The 19,008-nt window shown below is 37.8% G+C and overlaps 3 protein-coding genes across 7 annotated transcripts in view; 1 reads left to right on the forward strand and 2 right to left on the reverse strand.

Moving 5' to 3' along the window:
- The window catches only part of AASDH (aminoadipate-semialdehyde dehydrogenase), a 178,359-nt gene that overhangs the window by 46,983 nt on the left and 112,368 nt on the right, over positions 1-19,008 (reverse strand). The window lies entirely within an intron of this gene.
- The window catches only part of PPAT (phosphoribosyl pyrophosphate amidotransferase), a 39,590-nt gene that overhangs the window by 1,408 nt on the left and 19,174 nt on the right, over positions 1-19,008 (reverse strand). For 3 of the 5 annotated variants that reach the window (XM_066385576.1, XM_066385575.1, XM_066385577.1), the window contains 9 exons: positions 11,608-11,674; positions 10,324-10,530; positions 8,593-8,705; positions 8,350-8,495; positions 7,306-7,378; positions 6,097-6,248; positions 5,583-5,710; positions 3,974-4,195; positions 1,113-1,233 (listed from right to left, as the gene is read on the reverse strand). In XM_066385576.1, coding sequence (XP_066241673.1) covers positions 1,113-1,233; positions 3,974-4,195; positions 5,583-5,710; positions 6,097-6,248; positions 7,306-7,378; positions 8,350-8,495; positions 8,593-8,705; positions 10,324-10,530; positions 11,608-11,674 — 1,229 coding nt within the window. Of the gene's footprint in view, positions 1-1,112; positions 1,234-3,973; positions 4,196-5,582; positions 5,711-6,096; positions 6,249-7,305; positions 7,379-8,349; positions 8,496-8,592; positions 8,706-10,323; positions 10,531-11,607; positions 11,675-13,158; positions 13,230-14,162; positions 14,182-19,008 lie in introns of those variants that run through there. The other 2 variants (XM_066385578.1, XM_066385574.1) reach the window with 2 other exon arrangements.
- The window catches only part of PAICS (phosphoribosylaminoimidazole carboxylase and phosphoribosylaminoimidazolesuccinocarboxamide synthase), a 52,093-nt gene continuing 46,745 nt past the window's right edge, over positions 13,661-19,008 (forward strand). Inside the window, 3 exon segments of the mRNA XM_066385586.1 lie at positions 13,661-13,883; positions 13,885-14,045; positions 14,939-14,940. Coding sequence (XP_066241683.1) covers positions 13,672-13,883; positions 13,885-14,045; positions 14,939-14,940 — 375 coding nt within the window. The 5' untranslated portion in view covers positions 13,661-13,671.

The following is a 19,008-nucleotide window of genomic DNA, read 5'->3' on the forward strand; positions in this document are numbered from 1 at the left end:
GCATGATCAGTCAAAAGAAACACCTGCTATAAACAAGTGTAGAGGTACCAAGGCACACTGGCTGAACATCTGTGCACTATCTAAATAGCTTGTACCTCAATTGAATTTAAAAGGCAAATAAATGTCTTCTCCAGGATAACCTAGATCTCCAAGTCTCCTGACCTCATTATTAAAGATAAACCTACATGAGCTCTATTTGTATTCACATCTAAATTTTTCTCCTAGAATCTGTGGTGAAATAATTTGTTTTTCCTGTGACCTGACCTTTAGGAGGTTTTCAGTGATATGCACGCAGTTTCTTCTACCTGGAAAGCCTCTCATCCCTTTCCTCTGATCTCACCTTGGTGGAGCGCTCCAACATCGCGCTTCCTCTGCTGTGTAGGCACAGCCGGCACCCTCACTACTTTCCTCTGATCTCACCTTGGTGGAGCGCTCCAACATCGCGCTTCCTCTGGGGTGTAGGCACAGCCGGCACCCTCACTACTTTCCTCTGATCTCACCTTGATGGAGCGCTCCAACATCGCGCTTCCTCTGGGGTGTAGGCACAGCCGGCACCCTCACTACTTTCCTCTGATCTCACCTTGGTGGAGCGCTCCAACATCGCGCTTCCTATGGTGTGTAGGCACAGCCGGCACCCTCACTACTTTCCTCTGATCTCACCTTGACGGAGCGCTCCAACATCGCGCTTCCTCTGCTGTGTAGGCACAGCCGGCACCCTCACTACTTTCCTCTGATCTCACCTTGATGGAGCGCTCCAACATCGCGCTTCCTCTGCTGTGTAGGCACAGCCGGCATCCTCACTACTTTCCTCTGATCTCACCTTGACGGAGCGCTCCAACGTCGCGCTTCCTCTGCTGTGTAGGCACAGCCGGCACCCTCACTACTTTCCTCTGATCTCACCTTGACGGAGCGCTCCAACGTCACGCTTCCTCTGCTGTGTAGGCACAGCCGGCACCCTCACTACTCAGAATAGTGTTCAACACTGCTCAATGGACACAAATCTACTTTCAACAAACACTGAGCAGTTTTTAAATTAAAAGTGTAAAGATTGATAAGTACTGGATTTTCTGTTAATAAATAAATAGAAAGTTTATAGAAACTTTAACACCTACCTAGATATTCAGCAAGATGCTCAAATTCTGGTTTATTGGCAATAAGCTCTTCTTTGGTTGGTATGTTTATTCCCATGAAGCATGGATATCTAATTGGTGGAGAAGCTACTCGAATGTGTACCTTGGTAAGAAATCATTTCACACATTAATTATTTTGACATTCATTGTAAGAATAATTACACATCAATTCTGTCACTGACAAGTGCAACATAAAATCGTTTTAAAGAAATATTTAATAACATATGGGAAATAAAGCAAACAACAAAATTTCTTTCATTGAACAGACGAAGAATCCAGGAAAATCATGTGGTATACATACAGAACTGCAAAGTTCAGTCAGAACTTTTAGAATTCATTCATTACCAAAGAATCCTAACTGAACAGCCCTGTCCTAAATTCTAAAGTGTCCTGGATAAGAATTTCAAAATGTCAGTCACTTGTAAAGGAGGATTCCTTTTATAGAGCTGCTCATTGATTCCTTCTGTCACCTATTAACAAGGACATTTCCTTTTTTCTGTTCTACTATTTCTCCTCATTTAATGATTTTATTTTCCTAGGGCCAACTTCATTTTCTCTTGTAACACTTAAATGTCTTTTTTGCCTACCTCTTATTTTATTTTTAAGTGAGAAGAGGGGAGACTCCCACAAGCGCCCCAACTGGGATCCACCTGGAAAGCACCCTACTGAGTACTGTGCTGTCCACCTAGGGCCATTGCTCAGCAAATGAGCTATTTTTAGTGCCTGAAATGGAAGCTCTACTGAGCCATCCTCAGTGTGGGGCCAACTCACTTGAATCAATCGAAACATGTCTGCAGGAAGGAAATAAAAAGAGGGAGAGAATATGGAAGGAGAGAGGTGGAAAAGCAGATGGTTGCTTCTCCTGTGTGCTCTGGGATTCGAACCTAGGACATCCACACACTGGCCAGTGCTCTACCACTGAATCCTGGCCAGGGCCTTATTATACCTTTTTAAAAAGAAAAATAACCAACTATCAGGATATAACAAAAATCTTCCTACTACAAAGAGCTATTTTTTTCTATTACTATGTCTATTATTATTTTCTGCCTTTTGTCTGGCACATTTACATGGCTGTCATAGTGTCCGCATTAAATTTTTACCTTTCTGGTAATAGCAAAGATTTTCCCATGCTATGCAGTCTTCATTACAGGTTTTAATGGTTGCATCATATTTCATCATACCGATTTAATCAATTTACTAAACTATTTCCTACTGGCAGAGACATGCCATTTCTAGTTCTTTTGTTTTAGTCTATTTTTTTTACTGCTATAACAGATGTTGAATTTACCTTATACCTCTTTGTTTTTATTACATAACTTTCATAGACTCCCAAGTTTGTCATCATCACAGTCATAAAGAATAAAAAATCGTAATTATCTTTGAAGTTTTCTAAACATACTGTAATACTACTTTCCATACCACTTTTTCCTACAATAGATTTTATTTTTAAATCTGTTCAAATATTAATTGTAAATGATACCTCATTTCTGTAATTTGAATTACTGAAATATTTAGAGTTATAAGAAGCTTCGAGATTTAATAATATAACCTAGTGTGTCAAATTTATTACACTAGGATTGGTTCCACATTAAAAAAAAGTAATTAAAATTAATTTTTTTAAAAAGTAGTTTAGGCCCTGGCTGGTTGGCTCAGTGGTAGAGCGTCAGCCTGGCGTGCGGGGGGCCCGGGTTCGATTCCCGGCCAGGGCACACAGGAGAGGCGCCCATCTGCTTCTCCACCCCTCTCCCTCTCCTTCCTCTCTGTCTCTCTCTTCCCCTCCTGCAGCCAAGGCTCCATTGGAGCAAAGTTGGCCCCGGGCGCTGGGGATGGCTCTGTGGCCTCTGCCTCAGGCACTAGAATGAGCAACAGAGCAACGCCCCAGATGGGCAGAGCATCACCCCCTGCTGGGCATGCCGGGTGGATCCCGGTCGGGTGCATGTGGGAGTCTGACTGCATCCCCGTTTCCAACTTCAGAAAAATAAAAAAACAAAAACAGAAAACAACAACAAAAAAGTAGTTTAAAAAATTTTAAACTATCTTGCTTGTGGCTTTTATTACTTTTTAAATTAAATTCTTAAACTTTTAAGCTTTTATATTGAGCTTTTTAATCTATTAAGGACTAATTTAGTAACAAACTAAAATTAATTACTAAATTAATTTAGTAATTTAGTTAAAAAACTCAACTTTCCAACACAGTGAATGTTGAGTATTATATCCCAGGACCACTATATAGTAGTTTTAAAGTCTACCTCATTATGAAAAGTGAAAGTAAGCAAAGTACTAAGACCATTATATAAAATAAACATAAATGATTTTATTATACCTATGCTCCAAAAGGAACAAATACACCACTGGCTCGTAGGATACTTAAAGAAGTAGGTTTCAAAAGTAAGTAAATACTACTGTTGTCTACATGATATCTTTTTAAAAATGAAGATCACTCCCCCAGTGTTCAGGTGAACCCATTGTGGACTCCACTAAAATGGTGCCATGGAATAAAAAAGTTAAAGAGTGGTTATTATATGTTTTCCACATTGCTACAGGTATTTTAAAAAATATTTTATTTATTGATTTTATTGACAGAGGAGTGAGAAATATCAACTCATAGTTACTTCACTTTAGTTGTTCACTGATTGCTGTTATATGTGCCTTGACCCAGCAAGCCCAGGGTTTTGAACCCACCTCAGCATTACAGGTCAAGGATTTAAACACACTTAATTTGAAAAATATCAACTTATTATATTGAACTATGCATTTTCATTCACTGTTATGAATTGCAATTTTTATGCCAGTATCATATTGTTAATTATTGGTGTTTTAGGATTTGTTTTAATATTACTTACCTCTTTTGCACCAGATTCTTTTAGCAATTTGATTATGGGTGAGATGGTATTGCCTCTCACAATCGAATCATCTATAAGAACAATTCTTTTGCCTTTAAAGTTGTCCGACAATACTCCAAATTTTTTTGCAACACCAAGTTGTCTTAACCTCATGTTTGGCTGAATGAAGGTTCTTCCTACATACCGATTTTTACATAGCACCTCCACATATGGAAGCCCACACTGAGAGAGAAGAAAGAAAAGGCTAGTGAGCAGCAATATACAGAGAACTTCAGGTTTCTATTGCCTCTAGGTCATTCCCCATGTGTATGTAAAAATTTTAAATGTGGTTGCTATTCTGAACTCTGCATTATGAGATTACAATTTTCCTTCCTTATTTAAACTGTAGGGGGAGAGGCAAAAAGAAAAATCACTGTAGCCTGACCTGTGGTGGCGCAGTGGATAAAGCGGCGACCTGGAACAGTGAGGTCGCCGGTTCAAGGCCCTGGGCTTGCCTGGTCAAGGCACATGGGAGAAACACCTACTCTCCCTTCTCTCTTTCTCCTCTCTCTAAAAATTAATAAATAAAAACTTAAAAAAAAATAAGAAAAAAATAAAATAAGATAAACTTTCCTTTAAAAAAAAAAAAGAAAAAGAAAAATCACTGTAATAATGTATTTGGTGGGAAAACTAATTAATTTTGCTAGAATTTGTAATGCTTCTCTCTTAAATGTTATTATTTGTCTATCTTGGAAGAGAACACTAAGCATGTGAAGATGTGACAAAGAATAAATCTATCAGAAAAACTATCATATTTTTAAAATTATCAGAAAGAAATTAAAACCAGTAGGCTAAGGAAATATAGTACTTTTGCAGTATAAGTGTTGATTCATCCATCTTTCAAAGATAATACTTCTCTCAAATATGTGGACATTATTTCTTTTAAAAGTTAACAAACTCAACTTTCCAACACAGTGAATGTTGAGTATTATATCCCAGGACCACTATATAGTAGTTTTATAGTCTACCTCATTATGAAAAGTCAAAGTAAGCATAGTACTAAGACCATTATATAAAATAAACATAAATGGTTTTATTATACCTATGCTCAAAAAGGAACAAATACACCACTGGCTCGTAGGACACTTAGAGAGGTAGATTTTGCCTGACCTGTGGCAGTGCAGTGGGTAAAGCATTGGCCTGGAACACTGACTGAAATCGCTGGTTTGAAACCTGAGCTTGCCTGGTCAAGGCACATATGGGAGCTTCCTGCTCCTCCCCCTCTACTCTCTCTCTCTCTCCCCCCTCTCTAAAATGAATAAATAAAGTCTTTTTTTTTAAAAAAAGAAGTAGGTTTCAATAATAAGTAAATACTACTGATGTCTACATGATGTTATCTTTTTTAAAATGAAGATCACTCCCCCAGTGTTCAGGTGAACCCATTGTGGACTCCACTAAAATAGTGCCATGGAATAAGAAAGTTGAAAAATAAGCAACTCTTGTAAAGGAACCAACATTTACTTTTTACTTGAAGTATTAATGAGTCTCTCTTTATACACAGGATTAACACTCAGTGAATGGTTCTACTGCTGGAAGAACCATTCCCTGAGTGCCAGTGAAGAGAAAATACCTTTGCAGCATAGCCGAGAGCAGCAGGGGTAGCGGATTCGGGAACAGTGCTAACCAAATCTGCCTCCACAGGGGCTTCCAGCGCCAGCTGCTGGCCACACCGGTATCGTACCGTGTAAACCATTTGGTCTGGAATGTTTGAAAAAGGAAGTCGATTATTTTTACGCAGTATAATATAACATAGCATAATATCATATTCTAAGAAAACAGCTTGTTAGAATTCTACAGAGTACTAGAAGAAAAGCAAGACATACAAAAAACACTAAATTGGAAACACATAAAATGGGGAATTCGCCATTTTTTAAAAATTGACCTTAATACATATCTAAAAAATCATAATCCTTACTCCCAATAGGAAAACAACATCCAAGAGTCAGATGAAAGGAAGAAATCTCATGAGCTGCAGGCTCAGTGCCATATCCATAGTGCACAACTGTGTGCCTTCAAAGAACCACGTATGCCTTTGCACAATGAGGTAAATAACAGATTTATGTTAAAAAAGATATTTTAGTTACCTTCAAATATACTATCTGGTCTTGCAAAATAAACATATTCAAAGATACAAAAAGCCATTGGGTTTCCTTCAGACCTTGGTATAATATCAAGAGTTTGGACATTATGTCTGGAAATTTCCACAATTTCTCCAGGCAAAACTTCACGGTAGTATCTTAGAAAACAATGTTAAAGAAAGAAAACCTTAAGTAAAGCAATACTTAAGGCTAACAATAATACCTATTTTAAAGTATAAACAGAGACCCTTCCCTTATAAAGGAAAAATGGTTCAATTTAATATAAAGCCTACAGATGGCTTTAAAAAATAAGTCACTTCTGTAAACCTGTTACCCCTAAATTCTAACTTAGAATTAAAAAAGAGAAAATACCCTAAGTTTTATTGATTTTTTGAAAGAATAAAGGCTAAAAAATCTGTTACTCCTAAATACTAACTTAGAATTCAAGAGAAAAAGCCCTAAGTTTTATTGATTTTAAAAGAATAAAGTGTAAAGAGAACATTTTTATCCTAACTTACATTTTTTTGATCATAACTATTCCTTGTTAAGGAGAATTCTTCTTTCTAGAAGAAATATCATGGTATTTTGAAAGCCAGATGCCAGTTTCAGAATGAGAAGGTATTTCTAAAACATTAAAGTTAAGCCCTGGCTGGATGGCTCAGTGGTTAACCAGTTGGTTCAGCGGTAGAGCGTCCGCCTGGCGTGTGGTTGTGTGGGGTTCAATTCCCAGCCTGGGCACACAGGAGAAGTGCCCATCTGCTTCTCCACCCTTCCCCCTCTCTTTTCTCTCTGTCTCTCTCTTCCCTCCCACAGCCAAGGCTCCACTGAAGCAAAGTTGGCTCAGGTGCTGAGGACTGCTCCATGGCCTCCATCTCAGGCACTAGAATGGCTCCAGTTACAACGGAGCAATGCCCCAGATGGGCAGAACATCACCCTCTAGTGGGCATGCTGGGTGGATTCTGGGCAGGCGCATGTGGGAGTCTGTTTCTATGCCCCCCCCGCCCTTGCTTCTTACTTCAAAAAAATACTAAATAAACAAGCAAACAAATAAGTAAAACATTAATGTTAAAGTCAGTGTAACTGCTGAGTACCATGTACAAAAACCTCCTGCATTTATAAATCTGTCTTCTAGGAGACATCATTTTTATGTAAAACTTTGTTAAAGATTTTTACTGATGTGGAAAAATGTGCTATACTGAGTAAGATAAAACTTACCTTGCACCAATAGACAAAAAGCTACAAGATTCTGAAGACACCACCCATCCTTCCGTCTCTACCGATTTTTTCTCTGTAAATCACAAGGCAGTTCAATTAATGGATTCAAGAAATTTTTAAAGAGGCTACCTATTCCAAGACAATTAAACACCAAATAAATAAATGATAAAAAAAAAACCCTACAGACTATCCATTTTTATGACTTTAAGAACACATGGCTCTTCATTTGACTTGAGCCAAAGATAAAAATTAATAATCCCAAGTTTCCTTTGAACATTATGACTTCATGGCCCAAACAAGACATCTGATAAATCAAAAAGAAAACCATAGAAATCATACTACACAAATGAAAAAGCTGAGCAAAGGATACGAATAGGTGATTCAAACATGAAAAATAGGAATTCTGTTAAATATATTTATATTAACCGTGGTTCATCCAGCCCTGGCCAGGTAGCTCATTGGGTAGAGTATCGTCTAGTGTACCAAGGTCATGGGTTTGACCTCCACTTGGCCCATATGAGAAGCAGCCAGTGAGCTCACAACTAAATGAAACTAAGTAAAACAAAGAGTTGATGCTTCTCTCTCTCTCTTTCTTCCTTCCTCTCTCTCAAATCAATGAAAAAAAATTGTTTTAAAGTGGCCCATCCTCAGAAATACTCTAGGAAATGTACTTTAAAAAAAATTTTTAACTTTTTAAACATTTTTAAATTTATTTATTCATTTTAGAGAAGAGAGACAGAGAGAGAGACAGAGAGAGAGAAGGTGGGAGGAGCAGGAAGTATCAACTCGCATATGTGCCTTGACCAGGTAAGCCCAGGGTTTTGAACCGGCAACCTGAGCGTTCTAGGCCGACGCTTTATCCACTGCGCCACCACAGGTCAGGCCAAGGAAATGTACTTTAAACAATAACTATCATATTTTTTCTTTTTCATCTAGCCCCTCCTCATTCATAAGCTGCCCATATACCTAACGATTTCAGGGTGTTCCAACAGAATAACGACTTGGAAAAGCATTATGAAATTATAATCCTTATGAAGTTCTTACCTTTATCATTTATATCAGACACAGGAATAAGACGACCAATGCAGAGAGGACGATTTCCATAAGGATCTCGTACTGCATAAATAACATCTCTGTGCATTATAAGTAGGGAGTATGCTGTGGGTGCTTCTTTCATTAAGTTTTTAATCCTAGAATTAAATAATAGCATGAATAATTTCATTTATAAACACATGCTAGGCAAATTTCTCATTATCAGTGCTGCAAGCAGCTTAAATTTACAATTACCTTGCTACCCAGTCTGGGGCATCATCTTGTTCCTGAGGAGGGGTATATGCCAGTAACTGGGTTATCATTTCACTATCGGAACTTGTTGACAGACCAATGCCATGGCGCAGAAGCTATTTAGAAGGCAGAAAAGTGTCATCTTTAGAGAGTAAGCTCCACTGCACCCCTCGCCCAATAACGCACTGTGTGATCAGTTATGAAAATCCTGCACTCTACTAATGGACGCAATGGGAAGTCTCTGAAGGTTTACAAGCAGGAAAAAAAAGTGCTGTAGGAAGTGTATAGAAAAACTGCTGAAAATGAAATCTGAAGGAATGTAGATCAGCAATGGGGGAGGGGAGGGCTGAGAAGGCATGAGGATTTGGGAATGTGGTTCTCACTTCCTCTGCCCCTGACACGCCTGACAAATAGACACATTCCCTTAACAACAGGCACACTACAGTGGGGGTTCTCAAGCCATGCTTGCCTTGCTGATTATGAACGATGGGCTGGAAGAAAGGATTCAACTGTATTGAACAATGATGTGTAAAAGATATATCAAAATCAGTGAGTACCCTCGATGACGATCTTAAGGTTCAAAAGACTGACCAGGAAACGGGTATCCCCGCTGTCTCGCAGAGGCTCAGTTTAAACAGACACTACAGAACACTTTCAACAGGCAACTGAATGTGTAGAGGTGAAGTCCAGCATCTGGATTAAGGAGTTATGTCTAGCAATAACGACCTAGGTATTGGATTAAACTTTCAATAATGATCTCTAAATGGTGAGCTTTTTAATTTTATTTCATATCTATACTTTTATGATTATCTAAATTAAAAACTTTTTTATCTTGAGACAGAAAAGCATACATATTGTTATTTAGAAGGCCAGGGCCTACGAGGGCAGGAATGACAAAGCTCTGGGAAATAAGTTAAGCTAGACTGAATATATAAATAGGACAGGTGGTACAGAAATGTGGGTTCTAGGTACTTCCCACCCACCAATTCACCATCACTCAATTTCTGTAATTATTTATCCCATATGAAATGCTAAGGAGATAGTGGAGTATGTGTTTGTGTAATCACATTATTAAATACCATGGGAGGTTATTTCTGAGGTCACCAAATCAAGGTTATTGGAATCTAATGGACTGAAAAACAGCGTTAATTAATGGCAAGAATGGATGAATAAAAAGCTACCAGAAATAAAACAATACCAGGTAGTTTAAAAAGGTGTGTGTGTGAAATGATGGATGAAGGGACAGGCACTATTAACACAGAAAGCTCAAAAAACCGAGGTATGAATAAAACAACAGAAATCTCTTTGCCCTTTTCTCAGGCTGATTCCAAATCACTTTTTTCTTATATTTATTATCTGTAAGTTTATATTCCAGTTTCTTCTTATGTTTTTAACATAGGGACAAAGCTAAAGTGATAGCAAGAGTCCATAAACCCTAATTTCTCTGTGCTTCTAATAGCAACCATCAATCCATTTTTCCAAGTCTCTACAGCAGTACATCAGAACCATCTCAGGAACATACTAAATGCAGGCTCAGCACCCCCACCCCAGACTCGGGGTGTGATATCTTAGAATCTATTATTACAACAAGTACTCCAGGTAATTTTGGTAGTTGTTCTTTGCAGTCAGGTAACGGGTGGCAACAATTAGCAAATATCCTTTACCAATGTTCTCAATAACTTTTAATTAATTTATCCCAATCATAAAAAAGCAAAAAAAACCACAAAATCTTACCTTTTTCCTTAATCGAGCAGCATTGACCAATTCGCCATTATGTGCCACCGCTATTTTCCCGTGAAGTGTTTCAACAACAAAGGGCTGACAGTTTTCTAATTCACAGTTTCCTGTAGTGGCATACCTCGTGTGTCCAATTCCAAGATTTGAAGTATATAATTTCTTCAAATTGTCTTCAGTAAAGACATGATTTATAAGACCCATTCCCTTGCAAAGATAAAGTAAAAATTCATCTTAGAAAAAAAGACTAGTGGGCTAGTGAATAGAGGCTTTTATGAGCCTCTGCTCAGGCACTCCCAAATTAGACAATGCAGCTCACTTCATTTCTGTGCTTCAGAATTCTAATTTTTTAAAAAATGTAATTTATTGTGTTAACACGACTTCAAGTGTCCCTCTCCCCCGCCCCGTGCCTCATGCGGTCTCTTCCCATTCCCATTTCACCCCCTTTGCCCTTCCTCCTCCCACCCTCCTCCCGCCTTCCCTCTGGGACTTGCTGTCCTGTTATCTGTATCTCTGTGTTCTGTATATGTCATTTGGCTGATCCCTTCACCTTCTTTGATCCATCCCCTCATCCCCCTTCCATCTGACAGCTGTCTTCTCTTCCCTGTGATCCTGCCTATTTCTATTTTTAGAATTCTAATCTTAAAAGAAAAAATAGACTAATCAAATTGTAAGAACTGCAAAGCATTAAAAAAAAATTAGAGGTGAAATTCACATAATAAACTAACCATTGTAAAAAAAAACCATTCAGTGCTTGTTTTACAAGCTACTTTTCATTAAAACACTGGAGACAGATGTATTAAGCAATAATGAGTGTCAAACATAAACTAACTTATTTGCATTTTAAAAATTCAACGCATGTTAAAGTATATATGTATGTATGTATGCATGTATTTTTATTGATTTTAGAGAGAGGAAGAGAGAGTGAGAGAAACGCTGTTTTGTTGTTCCACTTATTTTTATGTATTCATTGGTTGACTCTTGTATGTGCCCTGACTGGGGATGGAACCTGCAAGCTTGGCCTATCAGGACAGCTCTCTTAACCAACTGAGCTACTCCGCCAGGGTGCTTTAATGTATTTAAATACATGACTTGTTTGTGTCAGACCAGCAAACTATCACTGGGAAAGAAATGCATCCTAATTTGAAAAATAGAAATTGTTCATACAAAGAGTAGTTTCTATATGCAAAGAATTTATTCAAATTTCCTTCTCCCAAACCCATATACTAATTAACATCTGGCTATTGTTATCTTTATATCAACTTTTTTTACATTCAGATATACCTTGTGTGTTCTGTATGTTGGTACTGAATTCCCATCACTGGTGACAATACCAGCACTCTCCTGACCCCTGTGAATATAAAAAGGTAGCAACTTAAATTTACCCCATTCATAAGATTAATGAACTTTATGAAACATCCTTTTTCCCAAAAGAATGAAGAGATTGATGAATTCAACCTAACACATTAAATGCTTCTAGATTAGTGCTACTTCTACTCATACCAATGATGACGGTGATGAGCAACAGCAGTAAATGATATCATGTGACTTCTAATATGCCAGGCACCGCCCTAAGCATTGAACTGAATGATCTAACTTATTCAGCTTTCACAACAATCTTGTGAAGTAGGTTATATGATTACCATCTCCATTTTACAGGTGAGGACAATACAGAAACCAAAATTAAATAACTTGCCCAGTGTCACAGAGAGCAGTGGCATAGCCAGGATTAGTACACAGACAATCTGACTCCAAAACTTGTCCTTCAAACCTCTATACAGTGTGACCTCTAAACAAGGTTCAGTATGTTGATGAGTATATAGATGTAAATGATAATCTCTAAGATAGCAGGTAAAATGCTTAGTTGTGGTATAGAATTATAAGCAAAATTTATTAATTTAAATTTATTTTTGCTTTCTGGTACTTTCCAAATTTTCTCCAACAAATAATACTTTTGTTACCAGAAAAAAATTAAATGCTGCTTTAAAATACCCTAAGCTGATCAGACATTCTGTATCTCATTTCCTGCATTAGTATTTTTGGGTGACGATACAGAAAACAAAGTCAGAAGCTAGCCTGGAGCTAGGGTAACACATGGTAAGGCTTAGGATCTGCACCACTGTGGAGTACAAATTCAAATGACAAAATAAAGGTTCTAATTTTCAACAATTTTGAATGGTTCTCAACAAGAACGATAATTACTAAATGTTCATTAACAAAATTTTGTTCCAAAGGATATATAGCAGCGTAGAAATATACAAAATAAGTCTCTACCATATATGTTATGTACCGTATTTCCCCATGTATAAGACACTTTTTACCAAAAACTTTGGGGTCCATAAACTGGGTGCGTCTCATACAGCGGTGATTTTATATATTTTACTTGCACTTCCTGCTTTTTCGCGCTTGTTTTTGCGCTCATTGTTGAAGATAGTGATTCGTCATCAGACACAGATGAGAACAAGCTAATGGATGGGAGTTTTGACAGCGATGAGTTGTATGAGTTTTATAATGATTAAACTTGAGTTTAATAACTTTATGTAATACTTTTTTTTCAAAATTCGGGCCCCAAAGTTAAGGTGTGTCTTATACATAGGATCGTATTATACATGGGGAAATACGGTATATAATATTTATAATACATTTATTTGGTAAAAATAATTTAAAAAATTACATATTGTCATTGTTTAGGCATTTTAATAATAAGAAAAAACTACAACATTAAATATACTTGCAGAGTACAAAGTCTAAAAAATTAAAATTGAAATGATTTTACTCAATTATCAATGCATTAAATATTGTGCTGAAAATCAATATACATAATATTATACACACCCCAACAAACTGAATAACTTGTGATTTAGGATTTCTTTAAGTGAAATGATGTGGTCTTTAAGTTGATGATGCTGGAAGACAGAGAGTCATATCAGAGGGGAAAAAAATTAACGTTAGCCGTAAACCTTAGGACAGAAAGATCCTCTGCCAGCCATTTCCAGAATAATTTTTAAAAATCAACAATCATTTAGTAAACCAGACTAAATCATGTGAGAAAATAAATCTTTAAAAAGTGATTTACAAAAAATAATTTAAAAAAATGGTTTTCTTTCCCTTTTGTCTCAATGGTAATTGTCCCTTAAAAGCTGAAATGAATAGCGTTTGGGAGCATTTAGATCCAGGCTTCTTTAAGCACAAAGCCTGCTTATTTAGCAGTTTCTCAGGTTACTCCCCTCAGGCAGCTTGAACCAGATCCTTTCAGCTATTTGGAGATTATTGAAAACGAACCCTCTGGTTTCCTAGGAAACAAAACCTTAGCAAGAAATAGTGAATCATTTCCAGGTCACTTTCGACATGGAGAGTGGAGCAGGAAAGCACTGGACTGAGGAAGAAGTTAAAGCTTTGCTAAATGTCTGGGCAGAAAAAAATATACGAAAACAACTTTATGGAACCCTGAGAAATAAAGGAATATTTATTTACATTGCTAAAAGGCTGCAAACGCTAGGAATATACAGAGATTGGAAACAGTGCTGGGCAAAGTACAAAAATCTCAAATATGAATACAGAATATGCTCACAACTCGGGAGACAGCTCTAAAACTATGAAATTCTTCCATGATTTGGATGCGATCCTGCAGTGTAAACCTGCCATTCAATTAAAAGAGGAAGATGCAAATGACAGGTGCCTGGCAACGCTGAGCCAAAGTACAGCCCCAGAGACCGCTGAAGGTAAAAAGGAAGAGTACCCTTCTTTTGTTTTTACTTAACCAACTGTAAAGGTATAGGACTTCTGGGTCCATATGATACATCCATATCAAAATATCAAAGTTGATTAAAACAACTGACCTGTTATGCTACATTGCACAAGGTAAAATTTAATTTTAAAAGAGGTCAAATACCATCATTTTAAAAATCTGTAAAATAGAGAGAAAGAAAAACACATTAAAACGACAGTAACTGCTAGTGCCAATCGCTCCTTTCCTATGGCTGATGTGTTTTTGGAAAAGACTGATTTCTAAAAATATTTTAGGTTTTAATCTAGTAAGAGTGGCAAAAAAAAAAAAAAAATCCAATATATTGCTCAACTGTTGTTTTCCCACAGTTCCAAATATGATAGAACTTTTGCTTTATATTGAAATTTCCATTTTCCTATTAATAAAAACACTAAAATACTAAGAACTGATAATCTACTTCATTCCTTGTTTGGAAGAACAGCTCCATGTTAATGTAGGTGAAACAAAAATAGATTTGATAGATTAAATGACGTATGATTAAATGATTTAAATAATGAAACAAGGGTTTTGACTTGCTGTGTTAAATACAACACTATTTACTTAGAAGGTGCTGCTCACTGCCTGCCAAAGCCAAATGCATCACTAGGCAGAGTGGGGAAATCAAAAGCATAATGCAATTTTCCCTACAGCCAAAGTCTTACAGATGCTATTTTTAAGAGCAGAATTGTTCAATTCAGAATCTGTAATACCTACGTTGTGTGAACATCATGTGCAAAGCACTGAGCTACATGCATTCAATCTAACCACAGAAAGAAGCAAACCATGAATAAATGTTAACACCCAAGAGAAAATGGTTAAGTGGTATAATAAAGGTACAAAATGAGAAAGGGGTTAAAATGATAGAGATTGCAGTTAGATTACTTGGGTTATCTAAACTTGGTGTTTTGTTTTGTTTTGTTTGTATTTTTCTGAAGTGAGAAGCAGGAAGGCAGAGAGACAGGACCCATGTGCCTGACTGGGATCCATCCGGCCCATCTGGGTGTTGCTCTGTTGCAACCAGAGCCATTATAGCACCTGAGGTGGAGGCCATAGGAGCCATCCTCAGTGCCTGGGTCAACTTTGCTCCAATGGAGCCTTGGCTGCAGAAGGGGAAGAGAGAGACAGAGAGGAAGGAGAGGGGGAAGGGTGGAGAAGCAGATGGACGCTTTTCCTGTGTGCCCTGGCCGGGAATAGAACCCGGGACATCCACATGCTGGGAAGATGCTCTACCACTGAGCCAACCAGCCAGGGCCTCTAAATATCTTTTTATAAGCTTATTAATAAATCAATTGGTTAAAAAAATCCATCCCACTTAAATATTCCCTTTACTTTTCTGATAGTATCCCAAATTCTGATAAAGTTTTGCAGTCATTACCATAATAAACAATAATTACATTTTATTCAGTTAATCACCTTGCACTCTTCACCAATTAAATGCTCTCAATATTGACTAATGATAAGTACCTAAATCACTCAGCTTCTAAGAGGCCTTAATTTTAACAAGAGGTTTGTCTCCTGAAGATGTGAGTGCTACTATTTCCACTTAATGGGATCTTCCTCTAGCCCTTTCAACCACCCTCATAGCTCCAAACTCCACAGTTTCATAAGCAGAGGGCCCATAATTACATCTTAGCCAGGTATGTAAGGTATCTCAAAAGTCCAATTTTAAAAGCCGAACTCTGCTCCCCCTTCAAAACTGACCCTCCTACAAATTGTTTCCACCTTAGTATAACTGCATTTCTGGTCACTTCAATAGAAACCTTCAAGATATCCTGGACCTTTAGGCAGTCAACTAAGTCTTTAAAAAATCTACTGACATGCCTTATAAATATTTCTTTCTGCTTTATTCTCATTACCACCATCCAGAAATCCATCATCATATGTAATATTAAGGTAACCTCTTAACTAATTTGCCTAGTTGTGTGTGTGTGTGTGTTTTACATTGACAGAGTGAGTCAGAGAGAGGGATAGACAGGGACGGACAGACAGACAGGAATGGAGAGAGATGAGAAGCATCAATCATTAGTTTTTCATTGCGTGTTGCAACACCTTAGTTGTTCACTGATTGCTTTCTCATATGTGCCTTGACCGTGAGCCTTCAGCAGAACGAGTAGCCCCTTGCTGGAGGCAGCGACCTGGGAGTCTCGAACCTGGGTCCTATGCATCCCAGTCCAATGCTCTATCCACTGCGCCACCGCCTGGTCAGGCTAATTTGCCTAGTTTTGAGGCCCTTCCCACAAATCTTCCACAATGCTACTGGTTGTTTTTCTTTTAAAGTTTTCTATTATAAGCATGATAGCATTATTTACATTAATAATAACTTTTAAGTTATACCCAGAATAATAATTTATGATTAAATGTTACTTAATGGTTCCATAATATCTGAATGCATACAATAGATTTCAGGTCATTGCCCCCTTATACTAATGATTTTGTCCATATCTAACATTATTACTTTAGGAGAGACTATCAAAAGGTCAATTACTGGACAGGAGGGTTATGATTACTTTGAAACATATTGCTAAAATAATTGCTTTCCAAAAGAATTGTACTTCGCTAAGAGGGAATGTCCCTTTTATAGAACCCTGCCATAGCAAGGTTAGGGGTGGTGTTGGGAACTCTGCAAATTTAATAAATAATGGTGTATGCAATCAATAACTTTTTACTGTGTTCATTTAACTAGTGCTAGGCAATATATTTTGTGGGAACATGCCGTGAAAACATGCAGTTAGGATAACCATAAGAGACAGCGAGGCACCCGAGGGCGAAAGCCCTGAGGGAAGGAGCGTCCAGGGGCCTCTCTGACCTGTACTGGAAACAGTGCATGCTGGAAACAGCAGAACAGCAGGATGAGAGTTAGGAACAGAAACGCTTAGGCTCTTAAAACAGAGAAATAGGAGTCAGCATGTTTCTTGTCCTTTACTTAACCCTCTGAAAACTTCTGTTGCCTTCAGTTACTGGTATTTGTACTTGCTAATAAATATCTGAGTAAGGCTGGGGACGGGCTTCAGTATTGACCTGCTGACCAGGACTGTTGCCTCCTCTTGGCCCCTCGGTGCGTTTCATCTGTTCTCTGAGTAGTTTTTGTTGTCATAACAATTTTTCTATATATTCATTTTTTCCAAACTGACTTGTTAATGTCAACTGGAGTATAAGAAATTTGCATGACCTCTTTTGCCTCACAAATATGGCTGATTTTTATATGACCTATCAAACTAAAGAATTTAAATGTAATCAAATAGTTCCTCTTCTGAGGCTTTAGAAAGCCTTTCTTTTTCCAAATCTGATTCATTTTAATATCTTGGTTTTTTTTTTTTTTAATTTACTGAATTTATTCGAGTGATGCTAGATAACATAGTCTTCTGGTTTTTTCATGGTGGAACAAGCAACATTTTTATTAGTGTATGGTAAACTGAAGAAGGGAAGAAAATGTGCTCTTTTCACTGCTGGGATCCACCTCAAGCAAGTGTTAAGAACTGAGAATCTGGTCCCCTCTGCTAGCAGCAGGTAGCGTGGCTGAGCCTAGGCAGAGAACCCAAACGCAAACTCTAAACGGCTCCATGCTCTGGAAGTTATAATCACCCGCAGGTAGCGTGGCTGAGCCTAGGCAGAGAACCCAAACGCAAACTCTAAATGGCTCCATGCTCTGGAAATTAGAATCACCCTCAGAATACCTCTGGCTACTGCGGCACATTCTCCCAAGAACCAAGTTTCCACTCTATCTTCTGCCTCTTACTTTATGCGAATGCATCAGGAGCAATGATTTAAGAGTTTCAGTTTAAGATCTCCAGGACACGAGCCCCTGCGTACAATTTTGGGATTCATGCTAGAAATGATCAACCTACGGGGAAAAAAAATTCCCTGAAAAAGTTGGGGAGAGAGCTTTTCTTTTTGACCCCCACATGTATGTTCAGCTCCAGGCCCTTTTCTACTATATAAAACTAGGCCCTAAACCAGATAATAGTAAACCCTAACTTTCTTTACTGTTATCATCAGACTTAGGTGTTAATTTACCTTAGGTGTTAAATTATCTTCAGCAAATCTCTCTAAAGAGAATTCCTATGTAATTTCAGATTTTTACTTTCCATATTTTCAACTAAATCCAAAACATTCCCTAACTGTAATTTAGACTCAAATAATTATGAAACCTGATTTCAAGTTTTTGACAATTTTTGAGAGTTTAAATTTATATAATTGTGCCATTCAAAAACAGTGTACTTCCCTTATCAGTTGTTTTTCTATTTTAATATAGAAATCCTTAATATAATCTTTAAGATGATAAACAGCATTCCTCATTTTCTTTTTGCGAGAGACAGGAAGGGAGAGAAAGAGAGAGAGAGAGAAGGAGAGAGGGAGGAAGGGAGAGAGAGAAAAGAAGGGAGAGAGAGGGTGAGAAGCATCAACTTGTAGCTGCTTTCACTTTAGTTGTATATTGATTGCTTCTTACACGTGCCTTGACAGGGGCCGAGCCAGTGTTCCCTTGCCTAAACCAGCTCTGGGATCGTGTGGACAAGCACCCCCTCCCCCGAAGTCAGTGACTCCATGCTCACAGCCAACAACCCTGGGGTTTGCAACCCACGATCTTAGCATTCCAGGTTGATGCTTTATCTACTGCACCACCACAGGTCAGGCTCACCATTATATTTAGAGGCATTCCATTAAAAAATAAAAAGAGGGGCCTGACTTGTGGCAGCACGCTGGATAAAGCGTCAACCCAGAATGTGGAGGTCTCTGATTGGAAACCCTGGGCTTGCCTGGTCAAGGCACATATGAGAAGCAATTTGAGTTGATGCTTCTTTCTCCTCTCCCCCTTCTCTTTTTCTCCTCTCTGAAATCAATAAAAATAAATAAAACAAAATAAAACATGCCATTTTCAGTAAACAAAATTGGAAAAATATATGAGAATGATGAAATAAGAT

The sequence above is a fragment of the Saccopteryx leptura genome, chromosome 5, assembly GCF_036850995.1.
Source record: "Saccopteryx leptura isolate mSacLep1 chromosome 5, mSacLep1_pri_phased_curated, whole genome shotgun sequence".
NCBI classification, from domain to species: domain Eukaryota; kingdom Metazoa; phylum Chordata; class Mammalia; order Chiroptera; family Emballonuridae; genus Saccopteryx; species Saccopteryx leptura.